Source organism: Thunnus albacares, chromosome 12 (assembly GCF_914725855.1).
Source record: "Thunnus albacares chromosome 12, fThuAlb1.1, whole genome shotgun sequence".
Classification (NCBI taxonomy): domain Eukaryota; kingdom Metazoa; phylum Chordata; class Actinopteri; order Scombriformes; family Scombridae; genus Thunnus; species Thunnus albacares.
Window position 1 is genome coordinate 23396046 of NC_058117.1, and position 27976 is coordinate 23424021.

A 27976-nucleotide genomic window follows, 5' to 3' on the forward strand; every position below is an offset into this window, starting at 1 on the left:
GCCATATTAAGTCGAAAGGCTATATTCATAGTCTCTGGACTGATACTTTTACACTAAACTACTCTAATATACTATACTGTACTATTAGCCGCTATACTCACACTGTACTACTATACTATACTACACTATACTAGTTTTCAAAGCAAGCATGGCCAAATAGCCAAACGTTAAATGGTCACTTTACATCTTTGTATAGTAAAGCCTACTAAATTATACTCAATATCATAATGTATGATGTGCCACAGTAAATCAAAAGGCTATTTTCTACCTAATATATCTGTCACTATCTGTCACACTCTTGTACTCCTTTACTATACTACACTATGTTGGTTTTCAGAGCAAATACGCTCCAATAACCTGGAGCTAAGGGGTCTCTATAAATGTTTGTATAGGCTACTGGTCCATTTAGATAGCCTCCAGTATGTTAAACTGGCATTTTAAAAATCCATATAACCCCTAATGTAACAGTAAGAGGACAGCAGGCCCAGTGAGTGTGCGGCTAACGTCCATCTTCATCATTTGTCATTGACAGCCGTAGGGGGTAGTGTTCACAGCCAAGCCAACAGATGTGGCATAAGGCCTCGCCAGAGCAGTGACATAATTTCTGGAAAGGCCAGGACGTTTTGGTTTCTAATAATAAAACACCTTCCTAGTCCAACAACAACAGAGAGGGACTGAACCTACCGAGCAGCAGCAGCCGATGCGTCTGTTTATACTCCCGTTTGAGCTCCTTCAGCGTCCTGTCAATATTCTTACTGACTTTCTTCGCCTCCTTCTCGGCCTCCTTCTCCTCCACCAGCAATTTGTCCCAGTTTTTCGGCTTTTGGGTGCTAGTCTTTTGAAGCAGCTGTAAGCGTCGGCCGCGGTCCTTCCCTGTCCCCTTACCGCTGCCACCTCCACCGCCACCACCACCTCCACCTCCTCCTCCTCCTCCACCGCCACCTCCGTTTTGTATGAGTACACCGTCTGTACCGGTGTCTCCACGGCGGTGCTCCCCGGCCGAGAGCCTGGCAGGGTCCCCGGGGCGCACCGGGCCGCCGCCGCCGCCGCGTAGCGACGAAGTCTCCCCGCATCCCCCGGTGTCCTCCTGGCGAGCTCCCCCGGCGCGGGTCGGCACGGCGGCGTCCGGAGGCTGGTCCGAGTCCGAGGTAGCGTTGGAGATAGACCCGCTCAGGTCCCCGAAGAGCCGGGGACGCAAACTGTAGCACAACCCCATGTTGAAACCAATATTTGTCTGTGAATGTGATTTATCATAAATTAAAATATCAAAAAAAAATCGCAGTCACGCCAACAAGCCCTAACGTGTCATCGTTACATTGGAGCTCCAGCGGTGCGATTTAAGTCCGAAATTGAGCCGAAAATGTGAATGAATTATGCTCCGACATTTGCTATATGTCATTTTGCATTTTCCCCAGTCAGCCTTCGCTTCGTAGTTAGTGGATCACCTGATCCTTTAGTGGACACTGCGGGTCCACCTTACCGTAAGTAACCAAAAGCACAACCTTGGAGAAAAACGCGGATATCCGCTGCGCAGACAGTCAACAATCTGACTGCACAGTTGTTAGGTGCAATGCACGGCACGTCATGTTACTACAGTATGGCCATTTCGAGAATGCTGGTCATGATTCTCATTCCTCACATTTCATGCCTGCATGTCTAAGGACACTTACTGCTCTGTAGATAGTGAACCTGCTCCTTATTATCACAGACATGGCACATTGCTCTACTTTATTTGGCGAAACTCTTTTTTTTTTAAAAAGTGATACGATGCTCACAATATTATTTAACATATAATAAAAATAAGATTACAACTTCTAACACGGCTTTTCAGGTATTTGACTTGTAATAATTTAGGCATTACTTTGTGCCTTATATGCTGAGATGTGCCCTGTTTTTACCAAACTAATCTTCACACAGACATCACATTGATTTATAACTATTGTTTATATCAGCGTTTTGATTAGTTATTTTTTATCAAGGTGATTTGTTCTGAATTCCCATCGCCCAAGTGTAATTTATCAATGGACCCATTTTGAGCCACAAAGCGTTTTTTTTATTATTATTATTATGATTATGTATTTACCAGGGACAGTGCACATTAATCCACATTTCAGTTTCCACATCAATGTAAATGTACCAGAGTTTTTATCTGTAGTCTCTTGGCAGGTTATTACAAATTAGTGACCTAATGTCATCAATACAAAGCTTCAATAAGTACTACAATACAATACAATTCAATACTATACATAATACATTACAAAAGAGATATAGGAAAACAATGAGACTATTTAAAGGCGGTGCCAGAGATAAGGTAATATGTTTACTTATGAATGAAAGTTTGGTTTGCCGTATCTTAAGTTTATGTTTAAAGGTTATGTAATTAGTGCTCTCTCTTATTTCAATAGGTAGATTATTCCAGTGTTGGGTGGCTCTGACTGAGAAGACTGTTTGCCCAGAGTTGCTACGTCTGTATTGTACAACACAGTCCTCCTCTGGTAGTTGCCCTTGTTGCCCTGCTGCTACTCTCCTTCTGCATTATGAACTGGCTCAGTGGGGGAGGTGCAAGCACATGTAAGACCTTAAAGATGAGGCAAGCATCTGCAAAAAGTTTTAAACTATCTAAATTAAATTAATTGTACTTCTGTACTATATGGTGATCGCTATTGGCCTTTTGGTCAAGTGTAGTTCAAGTGTTCCTGTAAATAAATGTGGTCTAAATCCTCGGCCCATGGGGTCCTTGTGACGGACTCAGAGACTCCTCGGGAGAAATAAAATATACATTAATTTTACTGCTAGTTAAATTCAAAAGCAGCCAAACTTATCACAACACAGCCTAAGATATAAGAATATTTGGTTCTCAGTGTCCTCGCCTGCTGTTTGCATTTCTGTGGAGAATCAAAACGAACAGCACTGTGTGATTTTTTTTAGGTGGGGGTCCCTCGAATAAAATATTTACTGATGAGGGTCCTTTGGGACATTTATAATTACTTCTGGATAAAAACAAAATTTGGGATTACCTGGGTAATAAGGGACACTATCGGATGCTGTGTTGAAAATAAACCACTAGATGGTGCATTTGTAATACAAATGTAGCTACAGATATTAAACAAGGCAGTTTGGGTCACACACAGTAGCTCAGCTAAATATATACTTTTAAAATAATATACTTTTCAATAGCAACAACATACACAGGTAAAAAGTAGATTTTAGAAACTGTTGTTCCATTTGCCACGTGGATCAAACTAGTCTGAGCCTTATGTACAGTAGTTTTACAATAAATTTGTACTATTTTATGTATTTTTTTTGTATAAACACATTAGTACTAGTGACCCTAATGCATTGCTGGATTACCAACCAGTCAAAATAGGCTGTGTCTGGACAATTTGGTGTCCTAGGTGAGACGTCCACTGAGGCAAAGATTTTTTTGAATTTTAAATCTCACTTTATTCAACTTTACTCACCTTCTTCTGTTCTGTGTCATGACAATCATCATCTTTCAGGTATTTTACATGCACTAGTCTCTGTTAAGACTTTTACTGGTTTTAATCGTCATTAATATCACTGTAATATTACATGTCTGTCATTTCTGTATTGAGGTGCAGTTATTATCTGTATGAGACTTTCAGTTATGGCTGTTCTGACCATATTTATGATCCAATCCATATGTACTTTAATTCCGTTTTTCCCTCATTATATAGCTTACAGTGCACATTTTAGGCCTGTATTAAAATTAGTAAATCAATATGTTTTACAGCTGAATATATCTGCATTAAGAACATATAACATGCTTCTCCTATAGCATCTTAAATATACAACTACCCTGGGCCCTCAGACACCCTAAGGCCCCTAAAACCCCAGGTTCATGGTGTTTCACTTGGCTTTTGGTGATGCAGTTAGTTGTAAATTTGTACTACTAAGTGTTTTTACCTAAAATCTAGTTTTAACATTATAATAGCTGTATTTTAGTTTATATTTTGCTCACATCGTGGATACTCTTTAATAAATGTGTGTGTGTGTTATAGTCCAGGACTTCCCCTAACAGGTTCACTGTCTTTTTTTTCTCTATATACAATATGTATAAGATTGAAAGTTGACAAAATAATCTCATAAGGTCCATTTAGTAGCTGCTCTTGTCAGTAGATGAATTTTGTCTAATTGTCATGAAATTGTAGATATTCAAATTTCCAAATTTCTGAGTACCTTAAAGACTTTTCGTCCATTTTTACTTCAAAGTTGAGAAGGAAAGTTCACTGTTTACCTGGTAAACAAATGTGTGACATAGTCAAAAGCTCCAGAACAGCTACTAAATAGACCTCGTGGTCTCAGCAACTGTTTCCGAGGTCAAGAATGAAGTTTCAATAATCAACTTTTAAGCCAACATGGACAAGAAGTCCTCAAACTGCTCAGGGGAAAAATGGAAAACTACTGTATATCTGAACATGGAAAACTATATCTGCTGAGGAGCACCATGTGATATGACTGAAAGCTCCAGGTCCACTGAGTGGACCTTGTTTTGAGAATGTTTTGCCAATTGTAAAATAGTATTTACTCCTATCCGATGTCCTCTTATCCCATACCTGCCACACACAATGCTTTCAGATCTTCTGAATTATTATTTCATTATATTTAACATATTTCTGTGTATTATATATATTTTCACATTATATATTCTGTTATTATTTTAAAACAAGATTTTATTATTTGAATTATATTATATTATATGTCTATCATAGTGCATAATGTAGCTACATATTTAATAGTACATTATTATCATTTTATGTCATTTTATCTTGTTAGCCTCAGGTTAGCCTCTGCGTTGCCTAGGAGACAGGAAGCCATCCTCATTTTCTTTCCTAGGATGGCGAAGTCATGACCCGCCCTACTCTGCCTCTGATTGGCTTACCCTGATATTCTTGCCCTAACTGTAACCAATCTCACTCCTCATGTCTAAACCTGACCAAACTCAACCAACGAAGACAACGAGTATTAGTCATTCAGAAGCAGAGTAGGGCGGGTCATGACTTCGCCATCTTAGGAAAAAAAATTGGCCAACTGCCGGACCATACGGACAGCATCTTTCCACAACGAGCATCACCGTGTTGACACCTTCACTGCACGGACATGTCTTCTGTGGTAGGTATACATGACTAAGTGTTAGTTATGCTATGTAAGACAGTAAAAAAATAGTAAAAAATGTCTGTTTGGTCGTACTGTTAATTAGAGGAATAATGGTAGCTTATTTTGCTCTCTGACTCCTGTTTTTATCCATGGCAGCTAGTTAGTAGCTAGCAGGATGGCTTGTAGTATCTGCCAACAAGCTAAATTAGTTAAAAAGTTTGTTCGATATCATGGTGAAATGTTTAGCTGGAGTAAAAACGAAAACAGTGTGTAAGCATCTAAAATTTGTAATGCCTCAGTTAAAGGACAGGTTCACATTTTTTCAAGTGTGTCTTAAAACAACAGTTAGGTGTCCATATGAACAGTGAAAGAGGTTTTCCTCGCTGTAATCATTCCTGCAGTTCATACTGGCTGTTAAAAGATGCCCTTCAAATGTGCTTTCAATGCAAGTGATGGGGGACAAAATCCACAGTGCGTCAACACAGTCATTTATGTGCAAAAATGCATTTAAAGGTTTATCTGAAGCTTATATGAGGCTTCAGCTGTCTGAGTTAGTCTTATTAAGTGGACATCTGCCACATTTACAGTCTTTTTAGCATCAAATTCCCTCTTTGTGTTTCCCTGTCGAGCCGTGGTGGAAGTATAGTAACAAAAAGAGGGACTTTGGCACTAAAAAGACTGTAACGTTGAAAGATATCTACTCGGTTTGACTAACTTGGACGGCTGAAGTTTCATATTATCTTCAAATAAACTTTTAAATACTGTGGATTTTGTCCCCCATCGCTTAAATTGTAAGTGCATTATGAAGGGATCAACTAATGGCCAGTATGAACAGGAGGAATGATTACAGCAAGGAAAACCTGAAAAATTGTGAACCAGTCCTTTAACAAATTCATCATCAACAAACTAATTTTGAAGAAAGGATGGAGAAGAACATCAAAGGACAGTTTTTCATCAGGAAAATCCCTTCAATGGACTATTTGGCCTTCTGGAAAGGAGCTGCAGAGCATCTGGACCACAATCAATTTATTAACAACTTAGGCTATTTCCAATTACACACTTAGATTACTGGTAGAAACGTACTATATTGCATAGGTTATTGTTTATTGCAGAATACTTGCTAACTTTACATTCATAAACAATGAGAAATGTGTAACAATTGGTTAAAGACATTGTTAACATTTCTAACGGCAAAATTGATGGTTTATTAGAGAAGTTACACCCATGACCCTTCATTAATGACTTTCCAACATTTACCTGAGAAACTTTTATCAATGACTCACCAGCTAGAGAAAATGTCCACAAACTGGCAGCCCATAAGTTCTTCACATTAATAGCTTAAAACTGATCTGTAAACATTAGTAAACTATCAATTAATTCAACTTTTAGACCCTTTCTAATTAATAGAAAGTGGAGCCATCCTGACCAACTAGCCTACACTTACACAAATTTGACCCCACATACTAGTCTTATGTCATTTATAAGTACACTGGCCCTAATTTGTTAAACTCTGGCTAAGATGCTCTCCGGTCCTGCGCACTGCAAAATGTGGGTTAATCTGTCTACTAAAGGAATGAATCTGTCTGTTTGTTTGTCTGTATGTGTGTATGTATGTGTGTCCTTCGCGTATCTCTTGAACCGTTCATCCGATTGACTCCACACTTGGCGGATGTATGGCTGGGGCCCCAAAGGAGTGCAGCACAAAGTTGGTGCAATTTGGACACACGATACATTTAATATTAATAAACTTTGAATAAACCAGCCATCAGTGAGCCGCTCCGCTCTGTGTAGGGGCATGACGGAGCTTCATGGCTCTGCCGACTGACTCCAGCATGTCAGGGAGAGACGAGAGACGAGGCGTGACACGAGTCAGAGAAAAATGCTCTAAAAAGAGAAAAGTAGACAACGAAAACAGAGCTTTTAATCAAGAATGGGCATTCTAACCCGTGCGAGTGAGTGTCAACACAGGAGGCGTTCAGGCACATGGTTGGGCGTGGGTCACCCACGTTTTGGAGGTGCTCAGAGCCCAATACACAATGACTGTAGTTACCTGCATAAAACGGAGCAAATACTTTCCACAGGCAGTTCAAAACCAGTTTGTGTCATGGGGTCCGAGACCGTGGCGATTGTGAAGCACCACCACAGACAAAACACAAATCTTTGAAGCAAACATATCCACTCAAATCCGAACTGAAGGCACAGGAAATAGGAACGATCTAAGAGCCCAATATGAGCAAGCCACTTTATTTTAAGATGCACAATATTTTATTTTTAAATGCGGCCCTTATTTTACTTAAAATGAGAAAAGAACATTTATTTACTATTAGATTACTTATTATTTAGCTATATCATCTGTGTATAATAGAATGTTAGTTTCTGTCATGTTGTTGGTGTATATACTCATTCACACCTCACATCAACTGTATTTTTTTTTTTTTTTTGCGTTGAAGTTACGGGCACTGCACTGGTTGGATATAAAAGAAAAACAGAAGAACTTGCTTTGTGAAAGAATGAAGTCAGGGTTGACATGATTTTTGGTTGAAAGCATCCTTCAAATGACTGTCTGAAGTATATTCAGAGGTACCAAATGGGATTCAGACACACCTCTCAAGACCATTGGCTCACTATTATGTGATCAATGTTAGAAAAAGGCAGGTTGAGCCCTCTGTGTCAGCATCAGATTCATGAGTGTAGTCACAAACCCATTGTACTTTACCAAACACAAATGTGCCACCATGGATCTTGTTTTAAATGCTCTGGACTGGAAAACCACCACCTACTGTGAGGCCGTGTCCCGGCACACATTCTTAATCGCATGTCAACTTAATCCACTTCCCCTAACAGGGGATTCCTCTGTCTGCCACACAGGCTTTAGCTTAGGATAGGTGAGACACAGAGCAACAGGCAGGATCGAGACAGCGTCACTTTTCCACTCTCCCTCGCCAGGTCAACATCCACCCTTCATCAGCAGTCTGCGGAGAGAAAGGTAAAGGATGAAAGCTCATGTTTTATTTCTGTGTTTCTAGAGTAAAAGCCAGTGAGTAGCCTCACAGTAGCAGCAGTATAGAGCAGCATAGACTTGTTGATCTGTGGAGGGATGTTTCTATGCTTACGATGACTGACTGTTGCACAGTGTGGGACCGTTAAGACTCCTCGCTGAAGGAGAGGCAGGGTCTGCCGTGGACGATGAACCGCTACACCATGCTGAAACAGCTGGGCGACGGCACCTACGGCAGCGTGCTCCTGGGCAAGAGCAATGAAACCGGGGAACTGGTGGCCATAAAGAGGTGAGTGTAACTCCAGTATCTGCCTCCACTACATGAAAACATGACCGGGACGTACTGTGTTGTTTTGTCTCGAAGGGATAAGCTGATTAAACCGTGAGGGACTGCTGCTGAGGTGCTTCAGTCTCCCATGGCTCACAATAAGAGAATAGATTACAAATTAAAAATGCTGTCACTTGAAGTCAAAAGTTTTGCATCATGTGTCATCATTATAAATAAGCTCATGACATTAGTTTTATCATCTTCATCATCATAAACTATCTAACTGGTTTTGGGACATTTCCTTATTCGCCCCTATTTCTAAGGATGAGCTGTTTAAGAATCTGTCTTTGGCTAGAAATGAATAATGAATGTTTCCAGAAGCTCCACCAGGCTCTGTTTGTAAATGTAAGGTTATAGTGCAAGCTGATACTAGTGATGACAGTGAAAGGAGTGAAAGTACACCGCATAGTGTCCCCCATTGAGTAGTGGGAAATGCGCATTGAGAGAAAGGTTAAAACAGGTTGCAGGTATAAGATAGTGTTGTAGTATTTAAAGACAGTGAGGCAATAATGTCCTGGATGATGTTTTTTTACTATACAACAGCTTCAGTGTGTAGCCTGTAATCACCATAAAGAAAACTTACAATAGTATTACACAGTATCTTTCATGAAGTGGTTCCCAACAGGTGTGTTTTGACTGACAAGAAGTATGAACACACGAAAATAAAAACAGCAGAAAAACAGGTTTGTTATCTAGATCCTGGTTTCCACGAAAGGTATCACAGCAGGTTTAGATGTATGTTGAAGCTGCACAAGACAAGGTTTTATGTAAAATTGTACAAAAAAAAAGAACAGTATCCAACCCTTAATGAAGAACCTGCAGTAAACGTTTACTGTCTATTTTGCCCAAATTCATTTAGAAAAGTACACAGCAACGTAGGAATGAAACACAAAGTTTCTTCCTAAAGTCCATACAGTGAGCACTTAAAGCACGTTAAATAGAGAGATCATTTCATTCTCAGTGGTTGATCCTGCTATTAAAATACAGTTACGGTTGTCTTGGTGTCCTGGTGGTTAAGACGCACATCATGTAACTCAACGCTCCTGCTTTGATTCCAGCCAGTAACTTTGTTGCATGTCATACCTCTTCCTCTCTCCATGTTTCTATCTTACGCATCCAAAAAGGGAAAAAATGCCAAGTGAAATGTTTAAAGTGCCAGTCAGTAAGGAAACAATTGGAAGACTTTGTCGTTACATAAATTCTGGGTGTTACATAAGTTATTTTTTGCTGCTATGTGTGGCTGCCAATGTGCTAAGATGTTAGTTAATACGTCTTTGACTCAGACCTCAGCACGAACACTTTAAGTTATTTTAATGTCTATCATACCTTTACAGGTGTGTTTTTAATATATAATCAGTTTTACATGTTTTATACATTGGTGTCTTTATTTTATCATTTTTAATTGCTGAAATATTGTTTTATTTTCTGTAAAGCCCTCTGAAATTGCCCTGGGTATGAAATGTGCTGTATAAATAAAGTAACTTCACCTTACAGCTGTCAGATTACGTAGTAAATTACATAGTAAAGTCATTATATGCAGTATTTGTGTCTTTTGTTGTCTTTTTTAGCCATAATATAATCATGACAATCTCTTTCTCAACAGGATGAAGAGGAAGTTTTATTCTTGGGAAGAGTGCTTGAATCTGAGAGAGGTGAAGGTGAGAGTCATAAAAGGAAATTACACAATCGCATTATATAACCAGTGTAATATATAGTAGATAACCATTAACTTGCATAATTGACCACTAACCTTTCACTTGTTTTTGTTGCATTACAGTTTAGGCTACAATTATACATACAATTGTGAGTCCAGTAAAGCTATTAGAGCATAAAATTATATGTTTTTTATATATTATTTATCTATTTGCTCGTATGATCATTTGCTCATGATTTGTTTTTAAGTTATAATTGATATTTAAACATGTAATAAATACTGTTTTTCACCATATAAATTAAAATCAACATTGAAATATTCTTGTCATTTGCTGTTCTGTTGCACACATGATGTAATATAATCCTGATCCGTTGCATAAGTGAATGAGCAAGTTTTAAATTAACACTACCTGAGCCTGTATATATAAAACGCTAACAATGGGTAGTGTGAAAAATCATTTTGGCAGATTGAACTATTCTTGGCGTGTAATGTTTTTTTTGTTCAGCAGTGAAAATGCTTATCTGTGGACATTTGAGGTAATTTACTGAGTTTTTAATCAGTCTGTTGTTTGTCTTTCTTAACTACAGTCACTGAAGAAGCTGAATCACGCCAATGTGGTGAAACTGAAAGAAGTCATCAGAGAAAATGACCACCTCTACTTTGTCTTTGAGTATATGAAAGAAAACCTCTATCAGCTCATGAAAGAAAGGTAAGAAGGCACCAAAGTTACGTTTTAAAAAGCACAGTATACAAAAACATTTTTACTGAGAATTATTTCAGCCTTCAGGCTTATTTTTCTGATTAAATTCTGCAGTGTGTGTGTGTGTATTTTTAATGGCCATTGAGAACTATTTAGGTCAGCTTGAGTCATCATGTGTCGGTCTTCGTTTTTGCAGAAACAAGTTGTTCCCTGAGTCAGTCGTCAGAAACTTGACATTTCAGATATTACAGGGACTGTCCTTTATTCATACACATGGTACGTGACTTCAGCGAGGCTTTTCGATACAAATAGACGAAAAAAACAGACTCTGCTGTCTTTTCTCTCTTATAAAATGCTGTGTTATCAAGCGCTCGGCACTGTTTTGGTGCACATAAATAGTTAAAAATTGGATAAACAGAAAAACACACTGAACAACGTGACTAAATCTGAAAATGATGTGAATGCTGGACGGTTGATAAGACATCTGCGATCACAGGATTTTATCCTTCTCAACCAAAAGGGACTCATTTCTCTTGTGCTTCAGTTAGACGAGGAGGTGTTAACGCTTCCAAACTCTAACTGAGAAAAGTTTTGCTTCTCAGGAAAAAAAAAAGAATCAACACTTTTTTAGTGCTTGTGGGCGTTGGTGTCATTCCTATTTCAATGAGGCATGATTGTTTGCATAGTGCTTTTTCTTTATCTCTTCTTTCTTTCTTTTGTCTTTTACCACTTTGCCGCTGCCAGGGAAGATAAGATGTTTTCTGAAAATGAGATAAGGAACATTCTGTTCCAAGTATTGTCTGGCTTAGCATTTGTGCATAAGCACGGTAAGAGACTCCTCCTGTCTTTCTTCTTTTCCTCCCATTACCTTAAAGGGCCTGGCTGTGCTTTGTCAGGTTAAAGCATCTTTTTATTGTCAGAGATGTTTTAACTATGTGCTTCAAATTTCTGAGAAAAAATGTCTGAAACAAGTTGCATAAATTTGTGGTTTGCAACAGTTATGAGTCACATTATTTGAGTATAAGTGGTAGTGGCTTTAATAGTTATAGCAACTAGGAGGCAACACCTGTTTTTGTCTCTTAAAATAATGCAAAAATAGTGAAAATATCAGAATCAGCAGAGGGTTATTTGAATCATTCTTGTTCTTTCCAGGGTATTTCCATCGTGATATGAAACCGGAGAACTTGCTCTGCATGGGCCCCGAGCTGGTTAAAATTGCTGATTTTGGACTTGCTAGAGAAATCCGCTCCCAGCCTCCTTACACCGATTATGTGTCCACGAGATGGTGAGACTGATTTATTTACAGGATACCATGAAAGGGTCTGAATATACACATATTTTCTGTAGGTAAAACATCTACATAAATAGCTGTAACTGAACTGTAATCTGTTCAGGAGATAGAGATGAAGGCTTATTATTAATAATAAGATTATTAGAGCTCAGTCTGTTGTTCATTTATACCACAAAATTAATTTACAACTTAAAACTTCAATAAACTTTCTGTTGACAATATAATATGTCATATTATCTCAACTGATTTGGGATTGCCAACCTCTGGTATGACCAAAAGCAGGGTGTAAAATTAAGTTTTTTGTTCACAAGCCAAATGTCTAGTGAATGTTCAGATTTTACCAGCCACTCAATAGATTACCATTGAGGGTTTTTTTGGCTGGTGAGTGAAGCAAATCTACCAGCCACTTGCACATTTTACCAGCATTTGGCTGGTAGCTGGTGCTAATTTTGTGCCCTGACAAAAAATACAAATTCATTATTGCTTTATTCCTTCTTAAAAAAACAGATTTACCCAAATTATGTTTTTGGTTTCAGTTCCTTTGGTCTTATTAACATGAAGTGAATTAAATTATTATTGGAAAATTACATTGAAAATTGTGGCATTTCTTTCCACAAGCTGTCTACTGTTTTAAAAGGGACTATTTCTTCAGAGAAAGTAGTTCCAGTGAAAACTCTTCACAGTGAGGTCTGTGGATTATCTAGAGCAACCTGGACACTATTCCTCGGAAGAAATGTCACTGTTAATGTTTTAAATGTCATTTTTGATGCTATGAGCACCACAAATGAAATTACATTCCCTTCTGTTGTATTGCAGTGAAGGCATAAATTTAAATTACTGTATTATATGGCCAGATGCCATTAGTGGTAAGTGGGAAAATGTATAATATTTAATTTGGGTGAACTCTCATTAAATGCTGGTGAGGTGCAAGAACATTTATTCTGTTGGGAAACTGTGTTAAAAGAGCAACCAATAGTTATGAAATAAACCAGGAAAAATAGATTTAAGCAACAGTTCAATCACTTTATGCTAACGTTGTATAAATATCCTCCTGTGCTGCTATGACAGGTACCGAGCTCCAGAGGTTCTGCTCAAGTCCAACTCCTACAGTTCGCCCATCGACATCTGGGCCGTGGGATGCATCATGGCGGAGCTCTACACAATCAGACCGCTGTTTCCTGGCAACAGCGAGGTGGACGAGATCTTCAAGATCTGTCAGGTGCTGGGAACACTGAAGAAGGTGAGTCAACAGACCTGGTGTTGTATCATGTTTTGTGACAAATCGTGGTGTCGCCTGCTGTTAAAATATTAAAAGCACATTGGAAATACGTCTCCTTTTGTTGTTGGCACTTATTTTTAGCCATGCTAGTGACATGTCTCTGGAGATGGAAATGTTGGTCAGTCAGTCGGTCCACCACTTTGGTCCAGACTGGAATATCTCAACAACTATGTGATGGATTGCTTGAACATTTAGTCCAGAGATTCATGATCCCCACAGGATGAATCTTACTGATTTTGGTGATGCCCTAAGTTTTCCTCCACTATGAGGTTGACATTTTCAACTATTAACGGAATATCTCATCAACTATAGGATGACTTTCCATGAAATTTGTTACAGATATCCATGGTTCCCAGAAGAAAAATCCTAATTATTTTGGTGATTGTGTAAATATTCCTCTAGCGTCATCAGCTGGTCTGCAAGATGGATTGTCATGACATTTTGAACAGGGATTCATGATGCCCAAAGAATATCCCAATGACTTTGATGTTTCTTTGACTTTTCCTCTAACGCCACCATAAGGTTCACATTGGTGGTTTTGAGTAACATGTCTCAAAAACTATTGGATGAATTGTCATGATCGGGTCAAAATTTCACCTTGATCAATACTTTGGTTTAAATAAACTAATATCCTCAGCTGTACTTTGTGTTTATTGCTAATTAGCAAATGTTAGCATGCTAAACATGCTAACTAAAAATGGTAAACAAGGAACACTTTTTGTTGTTGTGAGAATTTATCTCAAAGCACTGCTGTGCTCCTTTTATTGTATGTTTCACAAAACAAAACATTAACTTGACTGTGTTTGATACTTTCATGCATTTACTGTAGACACACAAACTTACAGATGATCCATTTGTCGTTTCCTCATGTCTCTCACCATATCAGTTGGACTGGCCTGAGGGCTACAACCTGGCGGCCTCCATGAACTTCCGCTTCCCAAAATGTGTCCCCACCAGCCTCAGATCCCTGATCCCCAACGCCAGTGACGAGGCGATCACGCTGATGAAAGACATGCTGCAGTGGGACCCTGAGAAAAGGCCAAGTGCTGCTCAGGTACATTTCAAATACTTCAGGTTTAGATTTAAAATGGTTGGAATAAATACAACAATAAGAAAAAACAACTGAATTATGTTGGTTACGTTGTTTGCAAGGTAACACGAGTCCTTTAGCTTTTATTCCGAGAACCTTTGAGTACTTTAAGTGGATCCATTTTTAGAATGAGAGGTCCAAGTAGGAATCAATCAGCTTACCTTGGCAGTTACTGTAAAACCAAACTTGACATCCAGATGTATGGAGACAGTGCACGTCCACAGACAGGAATCACAGAAACAGAGAATGCTGCATGTTGCTTTCAGTACTCCACATATTTATAAAAATATTTTCTATTTCAGCTGTTAGTTTTGTGAGGAATGTGCAGTAGTGGTTTGAGTTTGAGCTTCAACATGAACTAAAAAGATGTAATTAAAGATATTTTTTCCTCGGTTTGTACCGTTTGTTTTCTCAGGCTCTGCGGTATCCATATTTCCATGTCGGCCAGTCGCTCGGTACCCCTCTCAAGTACTCAGAGCAGCACAAAACCCATGGAAAGGTGGCAGAGGCAAGTGCAGAACCGAAGCCTCTGTCTCTCTGTAAGACCCAGGCCGAGTCACAGACCTGCAGCCAGTCTCTCCACCAGCCGCTTCATCAGATCCAACTTCCCCATGAGCCAAACACACAACGACCAGCGCGTCCCAGCACACTGACAGAGGGGCAGCAAGAACCTCTCAGCCTGGTTAAAAACAGACAGCCGATGAGCTGGCAGACTGTAAGTATCACTCAGGTGCGGATTCTGCAAATCAAAATGTGATCTTCCTGGGCTTTAACATTTTTCTTTTCCATGTATATGAATTTAACAGCCTGGACGAGCAACTCCCACAGGAGCAGAGAACAGCGTGACCGGAGTGAGGACCGGACGTCGGCGATGGGGCCAGACGTCCATCAAGTCAGTCGACAGCTTCGACAGTGTTGACGATGCAGACGCTGGAGCTTCCATCTCCAAAAAACCCACCATCAGAGATGCACTCAGTTGTCGGTTAGAGCTCCTCATTGTCATGTTGAAGTGTTTTTCATTGGAGTTTTGAATGATAATACAATAATAAGTTTTTTTGTCTAGATTTCCAGAGTCAAAGAACTGTACGGGAGGAAAACCAACAAGCAACAAAGGGCTGAACAGAGCTGATTCCACTGCCTTGTCTGCCAAGCAGCACTACCTGCGCCAGTCCAGATACCTACCTGGTGAGAAATAAATGAAATACTGCACTATATCCAAACACACTTTACACATTTTGTTGGTAGAATTTAGAGAAAAGCTTGTGCACCTGACAAAAAAAAGTAAATGAAAAGAGAATGAAAATCAAAGAAAATGAAAAAGCGTCTTTTCATTTGAGTTTTTAGTTTATATTACTTTATGTTACTTTCATTACTTAAGCTACATTACTTAGGTTAAACATCAAAATAGGGCTGCAACTAACAATTATTTTTGATTAATATGCCTATTATTTTCTTGTTTAATTGATTGTTTAGTTGTTGCCCAAGATGCAACCTAAAATGTCTCTTCTTTTGTCCCGACCAACAGTCCACAACCCAACAATATTCAGTTTATTATCATAGAAGACTGAAAAAATATTCACATTTAGGACGGTGGAACAAGAGAATTTGGGGCATTTTTTTCTTAAAATATGATAAATCAATTATCAAAATTAATTTTCTGTCAAACAACTAATTGATTAATCGATTAATCGTAGCAGCTCTACATTAAAGCAAAGGAAAAAAACTAAAGTTTAAACACTAAGAATACTAAATATATACCAACAACACTGAAACTTCTGATAAAAATTCTGAAATTAATACAACAAATTACACACGAGATATGTGAGATTAAAAAGGACAAGATGCCCAGAATATTATTAAGGCAATTAAGAAATGCTGCACAAGTTTAGTGTTACTGTTTTCTTGGAAACAACTTTCAACAGACAACTCTAATGACGTACATACTGTATGTTTTATATACTACAGCGGCTGAGTCTAAATAACTTGTGGCATGTTTCCATCAGACCTGAGCTGTAAGTAAATGATCGTGTGGGTTCAGGTAAAGCGATTTCACTCTGAGCTTTTTGTCCTTTTCAGGCATAAATCCAAGAATTAACTCGTCAGCAGGAAACCAGGTGGTCAGTAGAAACCTGTGGGGCAGTTCGTGCTTAACCAGAGGACAGGACTTCCCTTTTAATAAAGGTGAGATAGATAAATGTAAGAACATGTCTGTGGTGCCTTTATGTGTAAAAGTAGCAGGTGGGAGGTGTTTTCTGCATGTGAAGAGTTCAGCCACAGAATAAATATACATTAAATTAATAGATAATATGTTGGCACTTAGAAAAGGCAACAACATAAAAAAACAACTTTCCTTTTTCCTTTACAGTATGTTCATATAAAAGTTACTTACGTATTCGTTATTAATCATTAATTACAGGAAATGTCACAAATAACAATTATTATTTATCTGAAAATTTCACCAGATTTTTGCTGCTTCATGGAGAATAATTTGAGACCCTGGTTGGAAGTTTTCTGATTGTTCTGACCTGATACAACAAACTCATCCCCATCTGAAAGTCCAAGCAGTGTAAAAATGCTTATATTTGTTTAAAAATACTATTTAATACAGATTTTAAAGTAATATGTTTTCATTTGAGACATTAAAGTTCTGCAAAGTTAGAAGAGACTTCTAAAAACTCCATATGTAACTTTTCTGCATTAAAATGTCTAAAATCGACTAGACCTACGTTATATATTTTGTTGTTTACTTACATTATCCCAAATGTTTCCAACAATGTTCAAACTCAGAGAAATCCATAATTATATCAAGGTAACGGTCCGTTTCATTTGGTCGCCTGTCGGGCGTCATATCCCTTTTATGCATTTCTCAGTGTTGTAAACTAACTTTTTATCTAGTTTTAAGCCACATTTTTATGATACACTTTTCAAAACTTGGTTGTTTTTAACTATATCTTTTAACTGGATGAAGGATTTTAGTCATCAGACGTCTGGATCTTATGTTATCAGAGAAACGAGCCGAACAAACGTTAGCAGCAGCTCGGCTCGCAACCCCTCCGGCCGTCCTGTGTGCGCTGAATAGAGTCAAAGAAACACTGATTTTTTTACACGAAACTGCTTTATTCAGTGTTTTTACTGGTTTTAATCACCGGGTCAGTGGATAATTTGGCTCCTGATAAAAATCTCTTGAACGATGAACACTGAAGTAATCCTAACTAGGAGAAACTGGTTGTTTAACAACGAAGAAAACAACTCCCATGATCCCACGCTACTTCACAACATCATCAAACTCCGTCTTTTGTTATTGTTTTGATTGAGAGACCGCTTGCAACGGAAAATTACATACTGTGCGTTTAATGTTATCACTCGATCCCTATCACAGTGTAATGACGTCTTAAGTGGAGGAATATTTATTTACTAGATTACGAACCGCCGGGCATTTTAATACAGTTATGTAAATACAACATCACACTGATAAAAGCAATGTCACTGTAACATTATTAAGTCTTTATTTGTCTCCTTTGGGCCTTTTTGTGGTCATGGGCTGTTTGAATAAGTGAGTCATCATGTAAAAGCGTATTTTGCCCTTATAAGCAAGTGTGAAGCAGCCGGAGCAAAATCATACTCAATTTTCAAGACTTTGGCCGGAGAACACTTGGCTTCTTCTGATCTGCTGCACTAGTATAGTATACTATATACGAGTATACTTTCATACTTTGATATCTTCATATCTTCTCTTCTGCTCCTCTTTTCTTTGTGTCTTGTGATGTGGTTTTAGATTTAAGTTTTTCTAAACTAACAGATAAGCTGCCTCTAAAAGAAAAGACTCTGGAGGATTTTGATCTCTTCAAAGGTATCTCATAAATTTACCTGCATATGCAAAGAACTCAAGTACTGTATGAGTACAGTTCAACCACCCAACAGTACATATAATGCTTACACGTTAATAATAAAACAATAATATACATAATGATACAACCATGTAAAATGGGTGATTCTACGTGAAGTATTTTACATTTTTGATTATTTTAGAATATTTTTCTGCTAATTCTTTTTTTACTTTTAATTTTTACTGTACACACTGCTGATTTCACTTCTTTCACCTCCGGAAAGAAGTGTAGTTCACAGGATTAGTGGTGATATTTATGATTTATGACAGATGTCTCCACTTGGCAGGAATATGAACGCAATTATTGACATTGTTGATATGATTGAATAACACAAATAATGGCTTAGAATTAATTAGACAGTTCAAACTAGAGCCTGTAAAGTATAATTAATTGTTTTATATATCTCTTAAAGCTAAAGAAATTCAAAGGCAGCTTTAAGTAATAATGACATTAGGGGAGTGTATCAGTAACGGATTTCATCATCCTCTCCAGACTCCTTCATGAGCAGCTCCAACAACCCGACCAGGACGACATACATGTCACCTTTTCAGAAGACGGAAACAGGAGCAGTGAGACAGAGGATCACACTGGCGCCGATAGGAGGAACGTCTGCTAGTGAGTCTCATCAGAGGGCTTTTTCTTTTCTCTGTGCGTAGCAGACAGAATAATGGTCGGGTCAGTTAGACTTGGTTGGTACCAGTCAGGTCTGGGAGATGTGTCTTTGAGTTTGGAGTTGCAGTTATACTCACTTCACTTTCCTCATACTTCAACCTAGCGCCCCCTGGAGTTAGAAAGGAGTCAATATCCTCCTCATGTGTTCAGCGTCCTTTTTTCACCTACTTTTCTTTCTGTGAATCTTTTAGTCGATCTGTCGTCTGCTGCTGATCTAAGAATTGACTCCAAAATCAAACCATCCAAGAACAAGAACTCTTCAAATAAACCGGCGCCCTCAAATGAAGGTAAAAAAAAAAAAACAGCACTATGAGTACAAATAAATGCAGTTTCATATCAATTTCTATACTGAAGTATAACCCAAACATATTTTTCCTTCTCCCAGAGTACGATGGATGGAGGAGCAGATCTTTGAATTCTCAAATCCCTTGTTCCAGCACCAGCGCTACGGGCAGGAACTCCCTCCCCAGGAACACAAACATTCAGCCGATACACGGACGAGTAGACTGGACGGCCAAATACGGAGGCCACCGGTAGCACAGCTGTGCTCAACCAGTGACTCATGGGAAAAGTTCCCACTGCACTTTTCTCAGAAATGTGCACTCCAGAGGAGACGTGCTTCGTGCTGCCAAAAGTACACAGCAATGTTTCCTGCCTAGTCTGTCATTTCAGTTGCCATGTTACATACTCAGTGTTGTACAAGCGTCCCCTGACCTCTACTGTCAGCTTTGTTTTTAAATAATAGACTATAAAATGAAATAAAGTAGTTTTTTTTTATTAAAGTGAGTGAATGTATTATTTTACAGCAGCAGATACACATTTAAAAAATAAAAACATCACATTAAGTGTATAAAAAATGCTTTGTACCATTAAAGAGAGACAGAACTTTTTGACATGTCAGAAAAGTTAACAGAAGATTTGTTGGCCAGTGAACCTTTTCTTTAACAATATGCTGTTTATATATTACATTTTTACACAGAACCAGTGTGATAAAAAACAGAGACAAGAAAAGTGAATGTATATAACACATTCAAACTATGTAGACATATTTTAAAATGCATATTTTAATATTTTCAAGAGCTTCGTGCTCTCTTTTGCATTCCAGTTATGATCCTTGCCAGCATCAGTCCACTGAGAAGAGATGACAACATTTAATCAGGACACAGTTTGCAACATTGTACAATATTATCCCAGTAACAGTTACAAGGAAAGTGAAAGTAGAAAGGAAAATAAATGTGTATCACCTCGCCAGAGTTATTAAACCAGCTGGCATGAACTTCCAGGAGTTGAGAAATCTCAGTCCCATCACTACGGCCAGCGTTCCCGAGGTGCCTGCATTTTCCCCCCAGTGGAGGGGAGACAGTTTGTTGTCACGTGTTTTGTAAAAGCTGCAGAGGGACTGTAACAACTTAACAAACTAAACTTGCTCACCTAGTGAAAGCCAGACATTCTTTGGGTTTTGAGATGTCAGATAAGCACCAACTGCAGCCAGCAGCCCGAACAGCAGCCCTGCGCCCAGAGAGGTGACGCTGCCTGTGGAACAAATATATTCAGACCACAGTAGATACGTTTATTAGGTTATATTGTCTACTGCTAGAATGAAAAAAAAATAACACTACCCATTTTATTTTTCTCTATTAAAAAATATCCATTTTCTTTATTGAAGGGCTGGATATTAAACTACAATACTTTTTGGATGCCGACTGAAACGTGTCTCTATCAGAGTATCCAAAACTGTCACGTATCTTAAGTTGGGAATGAATGTTTGGATAAAACATAAGCGATGTTTACTTATTATTTGACAAGCTATTTCCTTGTTTACTTATGATTTGAGTAGATGTTTCCTGTTTTAGATCATAGTTTTGCTAATTTTTTAGTGTATCTTATTTGAGTTCTTGCACAGTTGCTATGACAAAACAAAACAAATCCATTTGAGAAGTCTGGCTTATTTTGTTACAAAAGACAATAAAGTTTTGTAGAAAAAAAACATGTTGATGTTGCTCATTGTGAGGTATCAAAAGGCATCTGATGTCCATGATAATTAAAGTGCTTCTTTACTCCAAACATTTTTCTTGTTCCTTCAGTTAGATGTTTGAGCTTCACTGTGCAGAATGATGTATGTGCAGAGTTTGACATGAGAAGTTTTCACATTCAACTGCTGAAGGAGGAAAGTTTCTCTGTCTCATCTTAAATCTGAGTTGCGTACCTACAAGCAGGATTTGTGACATCACAACTAGTTTGGAGCCCATTGTTGTTCAATTTACACAAGTGTCATGTGGACACTTGAAGCCTCCAGTGAGAATTGGACATATTGTGTCCAGCAGTTAAACTCTTTAAGAGAAAAATATTTGCATTATCATAGATTCTAGAGGATTTTAATGAGGTAGAAAAACCACATTAGACACATTAGACACATTCAAAGTAGAGAATTTTTATATATCTAAAAATCTAAAACATGTCTGGTAGGGATGTTTAAGCATTCAAGGTTTTATTTTAGTCATTGGTGGAGTCTTTTAAACCTGTTAAAGCATAGGTTCACAGTTTTTTTTAAGTGTCTTAAAACAACAGTCAGGTGTCCATATGAACGGTGAAAGAGGTTTTCCTCGCTGTAATTATTCCTCCTGTTCATACTGGATATTAAAAGATCCCCTTCAAATGTGCTTTCAGTGTAAATGATGGAGGCCAAAATCCACAGTGTCCACACAGTCATTTATGTGCAAAAATGAATTTAAAAGTTTATCTGAAGCTTATATAAGGCTTCAGCAGCAGTCTGAGTTAGTCATATCAAGTGAATATCTGACACATTTACAGTCTTTTTAGCATCAAATTCCCTCTTTGTGTTTCCTCACACAGTGTTTCTCTGTTGAGCTGTGGTGGAAGTATAGTAACAAAAAGAGGGACTTTGGCACTAGAAAGACTGTAACATGAACGAGATCTACTTGATTTGACTCATTTGGACGCTGCAGCTTTTAAATACATGTTTGCACAGGAGGAGGACTGTGGATTTTGTTCCCCATCTCTTACATTGTTAGTGCATTATGAAGGGATCTTCTAATGGTCAGTATGAACAAGAGTAATGATTATGGCAAGAAAACCTGTTTAAATGTTCATTTGGGCTCCTGACTGTTGTTTTAAGACAGACTTGAAAGATTGAAAAATTAACTGAAGCCAATGTCAGTGGAGAAACTGGTAACTTAACGTTACATCTGCCTCTTCTGTGATGGATACGTTACTTCCCTGTTTGACAGTTGACATTTGATTCTGGGGGCTTCACAACAACCCCTTAAATTGATTTAGATAGATACAAGTGTTATTAACCTATATGAAACCTGTAGTAGCTGACAATACCCAAACAACCGTCAGTGTGTCAGTCCTACCTGCTTTCACATAACCTATGAGTCCTCCAACCGCCACCAGAGCAGCGTAAACGTAGCCGATCCTGTCAACTGCCATGACCCGAAACTCTGACGCTCCTGCTCGGATTAAGTTTAATTTAACAGCACTGAACCACAATGTGTCAAAAGTTTACAACTCAGTTAGGCTTTAAACAAAAATATATCAAGCGGTTTGTCATCAAATTATCAGAAAATGCGCACCTGAATTTTGAAACAGGCTAAGTTTTCACTTGTTACGCACCTAGCAACCGCCGAACGTTAACGTGATTGCGTCATATCCGGGGTTAAACTTTTTTTTAAAGGACAAGTTCACAATTTTTCAAGTGTGTCTTAAAACAACAATCAGGTGTCCAAATGAACATCGAAACAGGTTTTTCTTGCTGTAATCATTCCTCCTGTTCGTTCTGATCATTAGAAGATCCCTTCATAATGCACTTGTAATGTAAGCCATGGAAGCCCAAATCCACAAAAATGAATGAATGTGGCAGATATCCACTTGATATGACTAACTCAGACTGCTGAAACCTCATATAAGCTTCAGATTAACTTATAAATGCATTTTTGCATATAAATGACTGTGTGGACACACAATGGATTTTGGCCTCCATCATTTACACTGAAAGCACATTTGAAGGGGATCTTTTCATATTCAGTATGAACAGGTAGAATGATTACAGCGAGTAAAACCTCTTTCAGGGTTCATATGAGCACCTGACTGTTTTAAGACACACTTGAAAAACTATCCTTTACATGCTAAGTGCTTTTTATTTATATCATCTTATTTGTGCCAAATGAAGAAAGGAATATCTAATGACTGATGCATTACTCATATCTTGTCACGAAAACAAAAAATGTTTTCTTCAAAAAATACAATCAGCAGCTTTGCTTTATCACCTCCCTGTGGCAGCCATGAGCAAATACAAGTCAAGCGCAGATACAACAGTCCGTACATCATAAAACATTTTTATTCTTTCTCATTACTCTTTTCAGTTTTTGGAAGTATACATATTTATGACAAAAATACAATTAATACTTAAAAACTTTAGAACTGGGTTCCATCACTTCCTGTTTCAACCATAACAAAAGCAAGACAGACCAAATAAGTCCAGATGAAAATAGTCCATGGATTATAAAACTGTTTTATTTGTGCCCATTTTTATTTTTTCTTCTTTTTGGGTTTGCTCTCATCTTCTAGAATGACTTCTTCTGTTGCAATCCGCACTCTCTTCGTCTTTAAAAGCTCCTGAGCGAGTTCTGTGAACAGGGAGAGGCAAATAAAGCGTGTTAACATGGACACAGAAACAGTACACGAAACCATCAAGTTCTTTAGTTCTACATTCTAGTAAAAGATAAACATGCATGCTCTTTTGCATCCCTGCACTGGGGCTTGGATTTACCATCATAATGATCATCACTTTACCAGCTAATTTCTATTTGTCTTATCTCTTTTATAACATGATGATAAAGTCAAACAAATGAAGTGTTTGCAGGACTCCACCTTCAGACGTTGTTGCCTTGTTCTCTGGTTCTTCAGTGATCTGCTGCACTGATGAAGGCTTCCACACTGCGAGACACGTCAGTCTGGCTGTTGTGTTCACTTCCCCCAGGAGAGTGGGAGACTCCAACTCCTGATGGACAGCAGGAGGACATCGCTAGATCACCGACAGCTCAGCACGTAATTAAAGTGTCATATATTTGTTTTTCTGTTGACAGGCTCATTTATATATTTTTAGGTTTTGATTATGTCTGACATCTTTACTACTTATCTGATTATATACATCTGATTTTAGTTATTATTGCTTGTACAGAACTTTATTACTCTGCTCTGTAAAGTAGATGTATGTCAAAAGGTAAATACTGAAAGAAATGTTCCTTTAAAACACATACTGTTGCTGAAAAGGTAAAGGTGTGAGACATTTGGTTTCATAAACAACACTAGTGACATGCCTCTTTCAGATGGAGTTTCCACATTTTGATGAATCCGTCGTTTGAAGCCGTCACCAACACGCAGTAATCCTCCATATTGAAACTGTCAACCGCTTTCACCCTGAAATCATAAAAGAAAGCAGGTTTCACTCCTGTTTTCACTTGTTTAAGTGATACATTTTGGCAGAAGTCAATAAAATATAAGTAGGTTGTCTCTCAATTCATTCTGCAGCACAAAATACTGAAAACACCTGCACTGAATAACTTGGTGGTGAGTCTGTGACATAAAAAAAACACACTGAATTTACCTGGTGTCATGAGCCTTGAATTCACACACCCATTTCTCCTTTCCCACATCACATAGCCTCACTATTTCATCATCTCCTGCAACAGCCAGGATGGAGTTCTGAAAAAGAAGCAGGATTACAACACCTTTATAAACTTACAAGAGTTATATTGATATGTTTTTTTTCATTATGCCAAATCAATCTTTTCCCACTTGCATTTATTGTCCCTGTTGGCCAGAGAACTCACATTTAGGAACTTAATAGACGAGATTCTCTTGGGGTTTTTGACCGTCCCTGTCACCGAGGCCGTCTCCAGGTTGTAGACAGTCACCGTGTCATTTACCACGACCACATATTTATCCCCATCTGGAGACCATCTGACAATGTGTGCATCTGTTTAAAGTGTAGAGAAAAGGTTAAGATCATTTCAAGAATACAAATATCTCTGTCGGTTCATTAACTTCACATTTCGAGAGAAAACTTACTCTGTTTTATGTTTTTGATGAAAGCTGATCTTCCGTTGGTTAGATTCCATGTCCTAAAAAGATTTTAAAAAGAGGCAAAATCAATCAATACCTCCTTAAATAAACTCCCTGCTTCACTGACTTTCCAGGAGATGTGTGAGTTTTACCTGAGAGTCTTATCTGTCCCAACCGAGAGCACAAGTTTGCCAGAAGGATGGACGGACAACGATGTGACGTGGCCTCTGAGGAAAACAAGAGCAAGGCACCGTGACTCGTCTAACCAACATTCACGGTAATAATCACACACACAATCCTCTCAGTGCTCCTACCAGGAAGTCTCTGTGTACTCACTTGTGAGCGTTGATGGTCTTCAGACACTCCCACTTCTTTGTGCTCCACACACATATCAGTCCATCCTCTCCTCCGCTCAGTAAATGAGACGTCCCATGAAACTCGAGGCAGGTGATGGTGCCTGTGCAATAACAGGTGTTAGTGTCAGGTGTAAAGATCAGAAGCTAATTTCTCTCTAGCTTAAAAAAATGTTTTTAAGTAATCAGGGTCAGTTCTACTATGACTATGAACAATGTCTATGAAGCTGTCTGCAGTGTGTTGACTGGTTAAATGTAATTCAGACCCTGACGCTCATTCTGTCTACAAGACAGCAGCCTACAGCAAAAATCAGTGAAGTGATGAGGAGATGAGCAGGATGAAGACAGCAGTGAATTTAAACAAAAAAAAGGTAGGTAACAAAATCATTTTTTAGGAAAACACATGTACTGAACATGTCTGTTATTTTATGATTGTAGGTAAAAGTCTTTTTTTTTCTTAACTCACATTATTTTCTGCCTTTTATTGAGTAATTATTTAAATTTTCTTGTGACTTTGTAACAAACTTTATTTTTCTGCGAAGAATTTTTTTTTTTTCAGGATTTAGAGAAAACAAAGCTGAGTGTGTCATTACCCCAAAATAATCATTATCATTATTATGAACACAAAACAATTAAAATAGTTTTCTAAAAATCTATAAATGATGTTTTACATCATTTATAAATAAATTTATGTGGAGATCAAATAAAAAAATTTTGTGAATATGAAATTTTAAAAATGAATCTTCTTTATTAGTGTTCTCATTGGCCTTCCATGTTTCTTCACCTTAACTGCACTGTAGAGCTGCAAAGATGAACCATTTAGTCAATTGAATAGGTAACTATTTTGATAATTGAATAATTTTAGTAATTATTAATGCAAAAATGATCAACATCAGCTGGTTTCAGCTTCTCATATGTGATTATTTAATGCTTCTCTTTGTCAAACATGATAGTAAACAGAGTATCTTTGAATTTTGGTTGAATAAAACAAAACATATGAAGACGTCATCTTGGACTTAAACAGGACTTTTTGATATTTTCTGTCATTTTACAGACATCATGACTGATTGATTAGTCAAGAAAACATTGGTCAGATTAATCGATAATGAATATAATCGTTAGTTGCAGCTCTACTGCATTGTTGATATTTTAATGTAGAAAGTTATACTTGTTAAGTTACTTTGTTAAGCTGATGTGAACCAGGTTACAGGCTTTTTTAAACTTTTTTTGTTGTCCTCCAGTGTACATTTATTTATTACACATGACTTAATGTTAAAACACAGACCTCTTGAACTGAAGATACTCACCGTCATGGTGCAGCAAAGCTCCGTGTTCGATTTTCTTCTTCATGTCGTACAGCTGTATAGTCTCATCTTTGCTTCCTGTGACAACAAACCTCTCACTGGCTGCCACAGCTGATATTGAAGCAGTGTGGGCATGATGTGTGAAGTCTGCCTTGGATGTCCACTCCTGCAAAAAAAACAAAAAAAAAACAAAACATGAAGGGATTGGGAACTAATGAGTCTTAGCATCAACTTTGCATCAACAAAATTGATGCCGGCCAGCTGAGCCTAATGGTTCAAATGATAGAGCTTATACTATATACTTCTATGATCCCATCAAATAATCAAATAATATAGATAAATAGATAGATAGATAGATAAATAGAGTAGCATTACTTTATTAATCTCAAAAGGCACATTAAAGTGTTACAGTAGCCACTTGACATAAATCAAAATACAAAAACAATGAGGTAGGTAAAAGAAATAAATACACTTAAAGGCTAAAATATTCACAATAACTAAATTTACTGGCTCAAATATAACAATGTATAAGGGAGAATATATAGAATGAATGAAAATAGAATATACTACACATAACTATAATATACTATTTGCTGAGTATACACTGTTCAATAATGTTAATATGCTATAGTATAATACACTGTATATTAGTGCAAGTCAGGTGGATATTACTATGGTAGTAATGTCCATGATTGTCCATACATGTTAATTAAATAATTAACACAATGTATACACATATGTAACAGCATATACGGAATAATGATATAAAATCAGGTTGCAGCCTTGCACAAACACCAATCAAACTCAATGACACTTACTTTTTCATCAGTTTTCACTCGGTATCCAAATGTAACCTGCTCGTAGCTCCCAGCAACCAGCTCCAGTACAGCTGCCATGCTGCCACTTGTAGCTACGTTAGCCAGTTAGCTTTCTTCTAACTTCAGCCTTTTTCTGTCTAATTTCTGCCGCTTGGTCTCAGCTAAACAGCTAGTAACAGTCTCACCAGAGGCCTACATAAGTAACACCGACACAATAAACAACACAAACGGCGTAGTAAACCTACTTACACCAGATTATGTATTGCTAGCATAGCTAGACACATTTTCAGAATCAAAACAACGTGTGGAGCTACCGCGCTTGCGCGAAATTCTGCTATTTCCTCCTTCTTCTTCTTCGTTGGTTTTTAGAGGCGGTTTGCATCCAAAATGTTGCATT

General features: G+C 37.9%; 4 protein-coding genes across 6 annotated transcripts in view; 1 reads left to right on the top strand and 3 right to left on the bottom strand.

Moving 5' to 3' along the window:
* The window catches only part of gnal (guanine nucleotide binding protein (G protein), alpha activating activity polypeptide, olfactory type), a 45626-nt gene extending 44136 nt beyond the window's left edge, over positions 1-1490 (bottom strand). The window contains exon 1 of the mRNA XM_044368280.1: positions 685-1490. Coding sequence (XP_044224215.1) covers positions 685-1216 — 532 coding nt within the window. The 5' untranslated portion in view covers positions 1217-1490. The remainder of the gene's footprint in view (positions 1-684) is intronic.
* A 3367-nt stretch (positions 1491-4857) lies between these two features.
* LOC122993818 (serine/threonine-protein kinase MAK-like) lies at positions 4858-19799 on the top strand. 2 transcript variants are annotated; one of them, XM_044368277.1, is made up of 17 exons: positions 4858-5133; positions 7963-8104; positions 8252-8405; positions 10048-10102; positions 10686-10807; positions 10995-11074; positions 11951-12083; positions 13158-13329; positions 14255-14422; positions 14874-15173; positions 15265-15440; positions 15522-15643; positions 16535-16639; positions 18234-18308; positions 18838-18960; positions 19209-19304; positions 19403-19799. In XM_044368277.1, the coding sequence occupies exons 3-17, from the start codon at positions 8305-8307 to the stop codon at positions 19552-19554; spliced, it is 1980 nt and encodes a 659-aa protein (XP_044224212.1). In that variant the 5' UTR covers positions 4858-5133; positions 7963-8104; positions 8252-8304; the 3' UTR covers positions 19555-19799. The 2 variants fall into 2 exon arrangements, with proteins under 2 accessions (XP_044224212.1, XP_044224214.1); XM_044368279.1 differs by lacking the exons at positions 4858-5133; positions 7963-8104; positions 8252-8405; positions 10048-10102; positions 10995-11074 and having other exon boundaries at positions 10722-10807.
* Positions 19800-20063: 264 nt separating this feature from the next.
* LOC122993820 (transmembrane protein 14C-like) lies at positions 20064-22702 on the bottom strand. Of its 2 annotated transcripts, XM_044368282.1 has the most exons (5): positions 22614-22702; positions 22395-22490; positions 20449-20550; positions 20262-20349; positions 20064-20148 (listed from the first exon to the last, which is right to left on the bottom strand). In XM_044368282.1, the coding sequence occupies exons 2-5, from the start codon at positions 22468-22470 to the stop codon at positions 20091-20093; spliced, it is 324 nt and encodes a 107-aa protein (XP_044224217.1). In that variant the 5' UTR covers positions 22471-22490; positions 22614-22702; the 3' UTR covers positions 20064-20090. The 2 variants fall into 2 exon arrangements, with proteins under 2 accessions (XP_044224217.1, XP_044224218.1); XM_044368283.1 differs by having other exon boundaries at positions 22395-22618.
* Positions 22703-23533: 831 nt separating this feature from the next.
* pak1ip1 (PAK1 interacting protein 1) lies at positions 23534-27930 on the bottom strand. Its single transcript, XM_044367941.1, has 10 exons — positions 27580-27930; positions 26765-26927; positions 25441-25561; positions 25257-25331; positions 25111-25163; positions 24873-25018; positions 24647-24744; positions 24360-24459; positions 23911-24040; positions 23534-23666 (listed from the first exon to the last, which is right to left on the bottom strand). Exons 1-10 carry the CDS (start codon positions 27655-27657, stop codon positions 23569-23571), a joined length of 1062 nt encoding a protein of 353 aa, XP_044223876.1. The 5' UTR covers positions 27658-27930; the 3' UTR covers positions 23534-23568.
* Positions 27931-27976: the final 46 nt, after the last annotated feature.

What these genes read in the sequence shown, in the direction of transcription:
- pak1ip1 (XM_044367941.1), bottom strand. Translation starts at nt 27,657, where the DNA reads ATGGCAGCTGTACTGGAGCTGGTTGCTGGGAGCTACGAGCAGGTTACA. An exon ending in TTCAAGGCTCATGACACCAG is followed by an intron (nt 24,460 to 24,646) that starts GTAAATTCAGTG and finishes TTATGATTTCAG; the next exon opens with GGTGAAAGCGGTTGACAGTT. An exon ending in GGAAACTCCATCTGAAAGAG is followed by an intron (nt 24,041 to 24,359) that starts GCATGTCACTAG and finishes GCTGTCCATCAG; the next exon opens with GAGTTGGAGTCTCCCACTCT.
- LOC122993820 (XM_044368282.1), bottom strand. Translation starts at nt 22,470, where the DNA reads ATGGCAGTTGACAGGATCGGCTACGTTTACGCTGCTCTGGTGGCGGTT. An exon ending in GAATGTCTGGCTTTCACTAG is followed by an intron (nt 20,350 to 20,448) that starts GTGAGCAAGTTT and finishes GGGAAAATGCAG; the next exon opens with GCACCTCGGGAACGCTGGCC. An exon ending in GGTTTAATAACTCTGGCGAG is followed by an intron (nt 20,149 to 20,261) that starts GTGATACACATT and finishes ATCTCTTCTCAG; the next exon opens with TGGACTGATGCTGGCAAGGA.
- LOC122993818 (XM_044368277.1), top strand. Translation starts at nt 8,305, where the DNA reads ATGAACCGCTACACCATGCTGAAACAGCTGGGCGACGGCACCTACGGC. An exon ending in TGAATCTGAGAGAGGTGAAG is followed by an intron (nt 10,103 to 10,685) that starts GTGAGAGTCATA and finishes TCTTAACTACAG; the next exon opens with TCACTGAAGAAGCTGAATCA. An exon ending in GATAGGAGGAACGTCTGCTA is followed by an intron (nt 18,961 to 19,208) that starts GTGAGTCTCATC and finishes TGAATCTTTTAG; the next exon opens with TCGATCTGTCGTCTGCTGCT.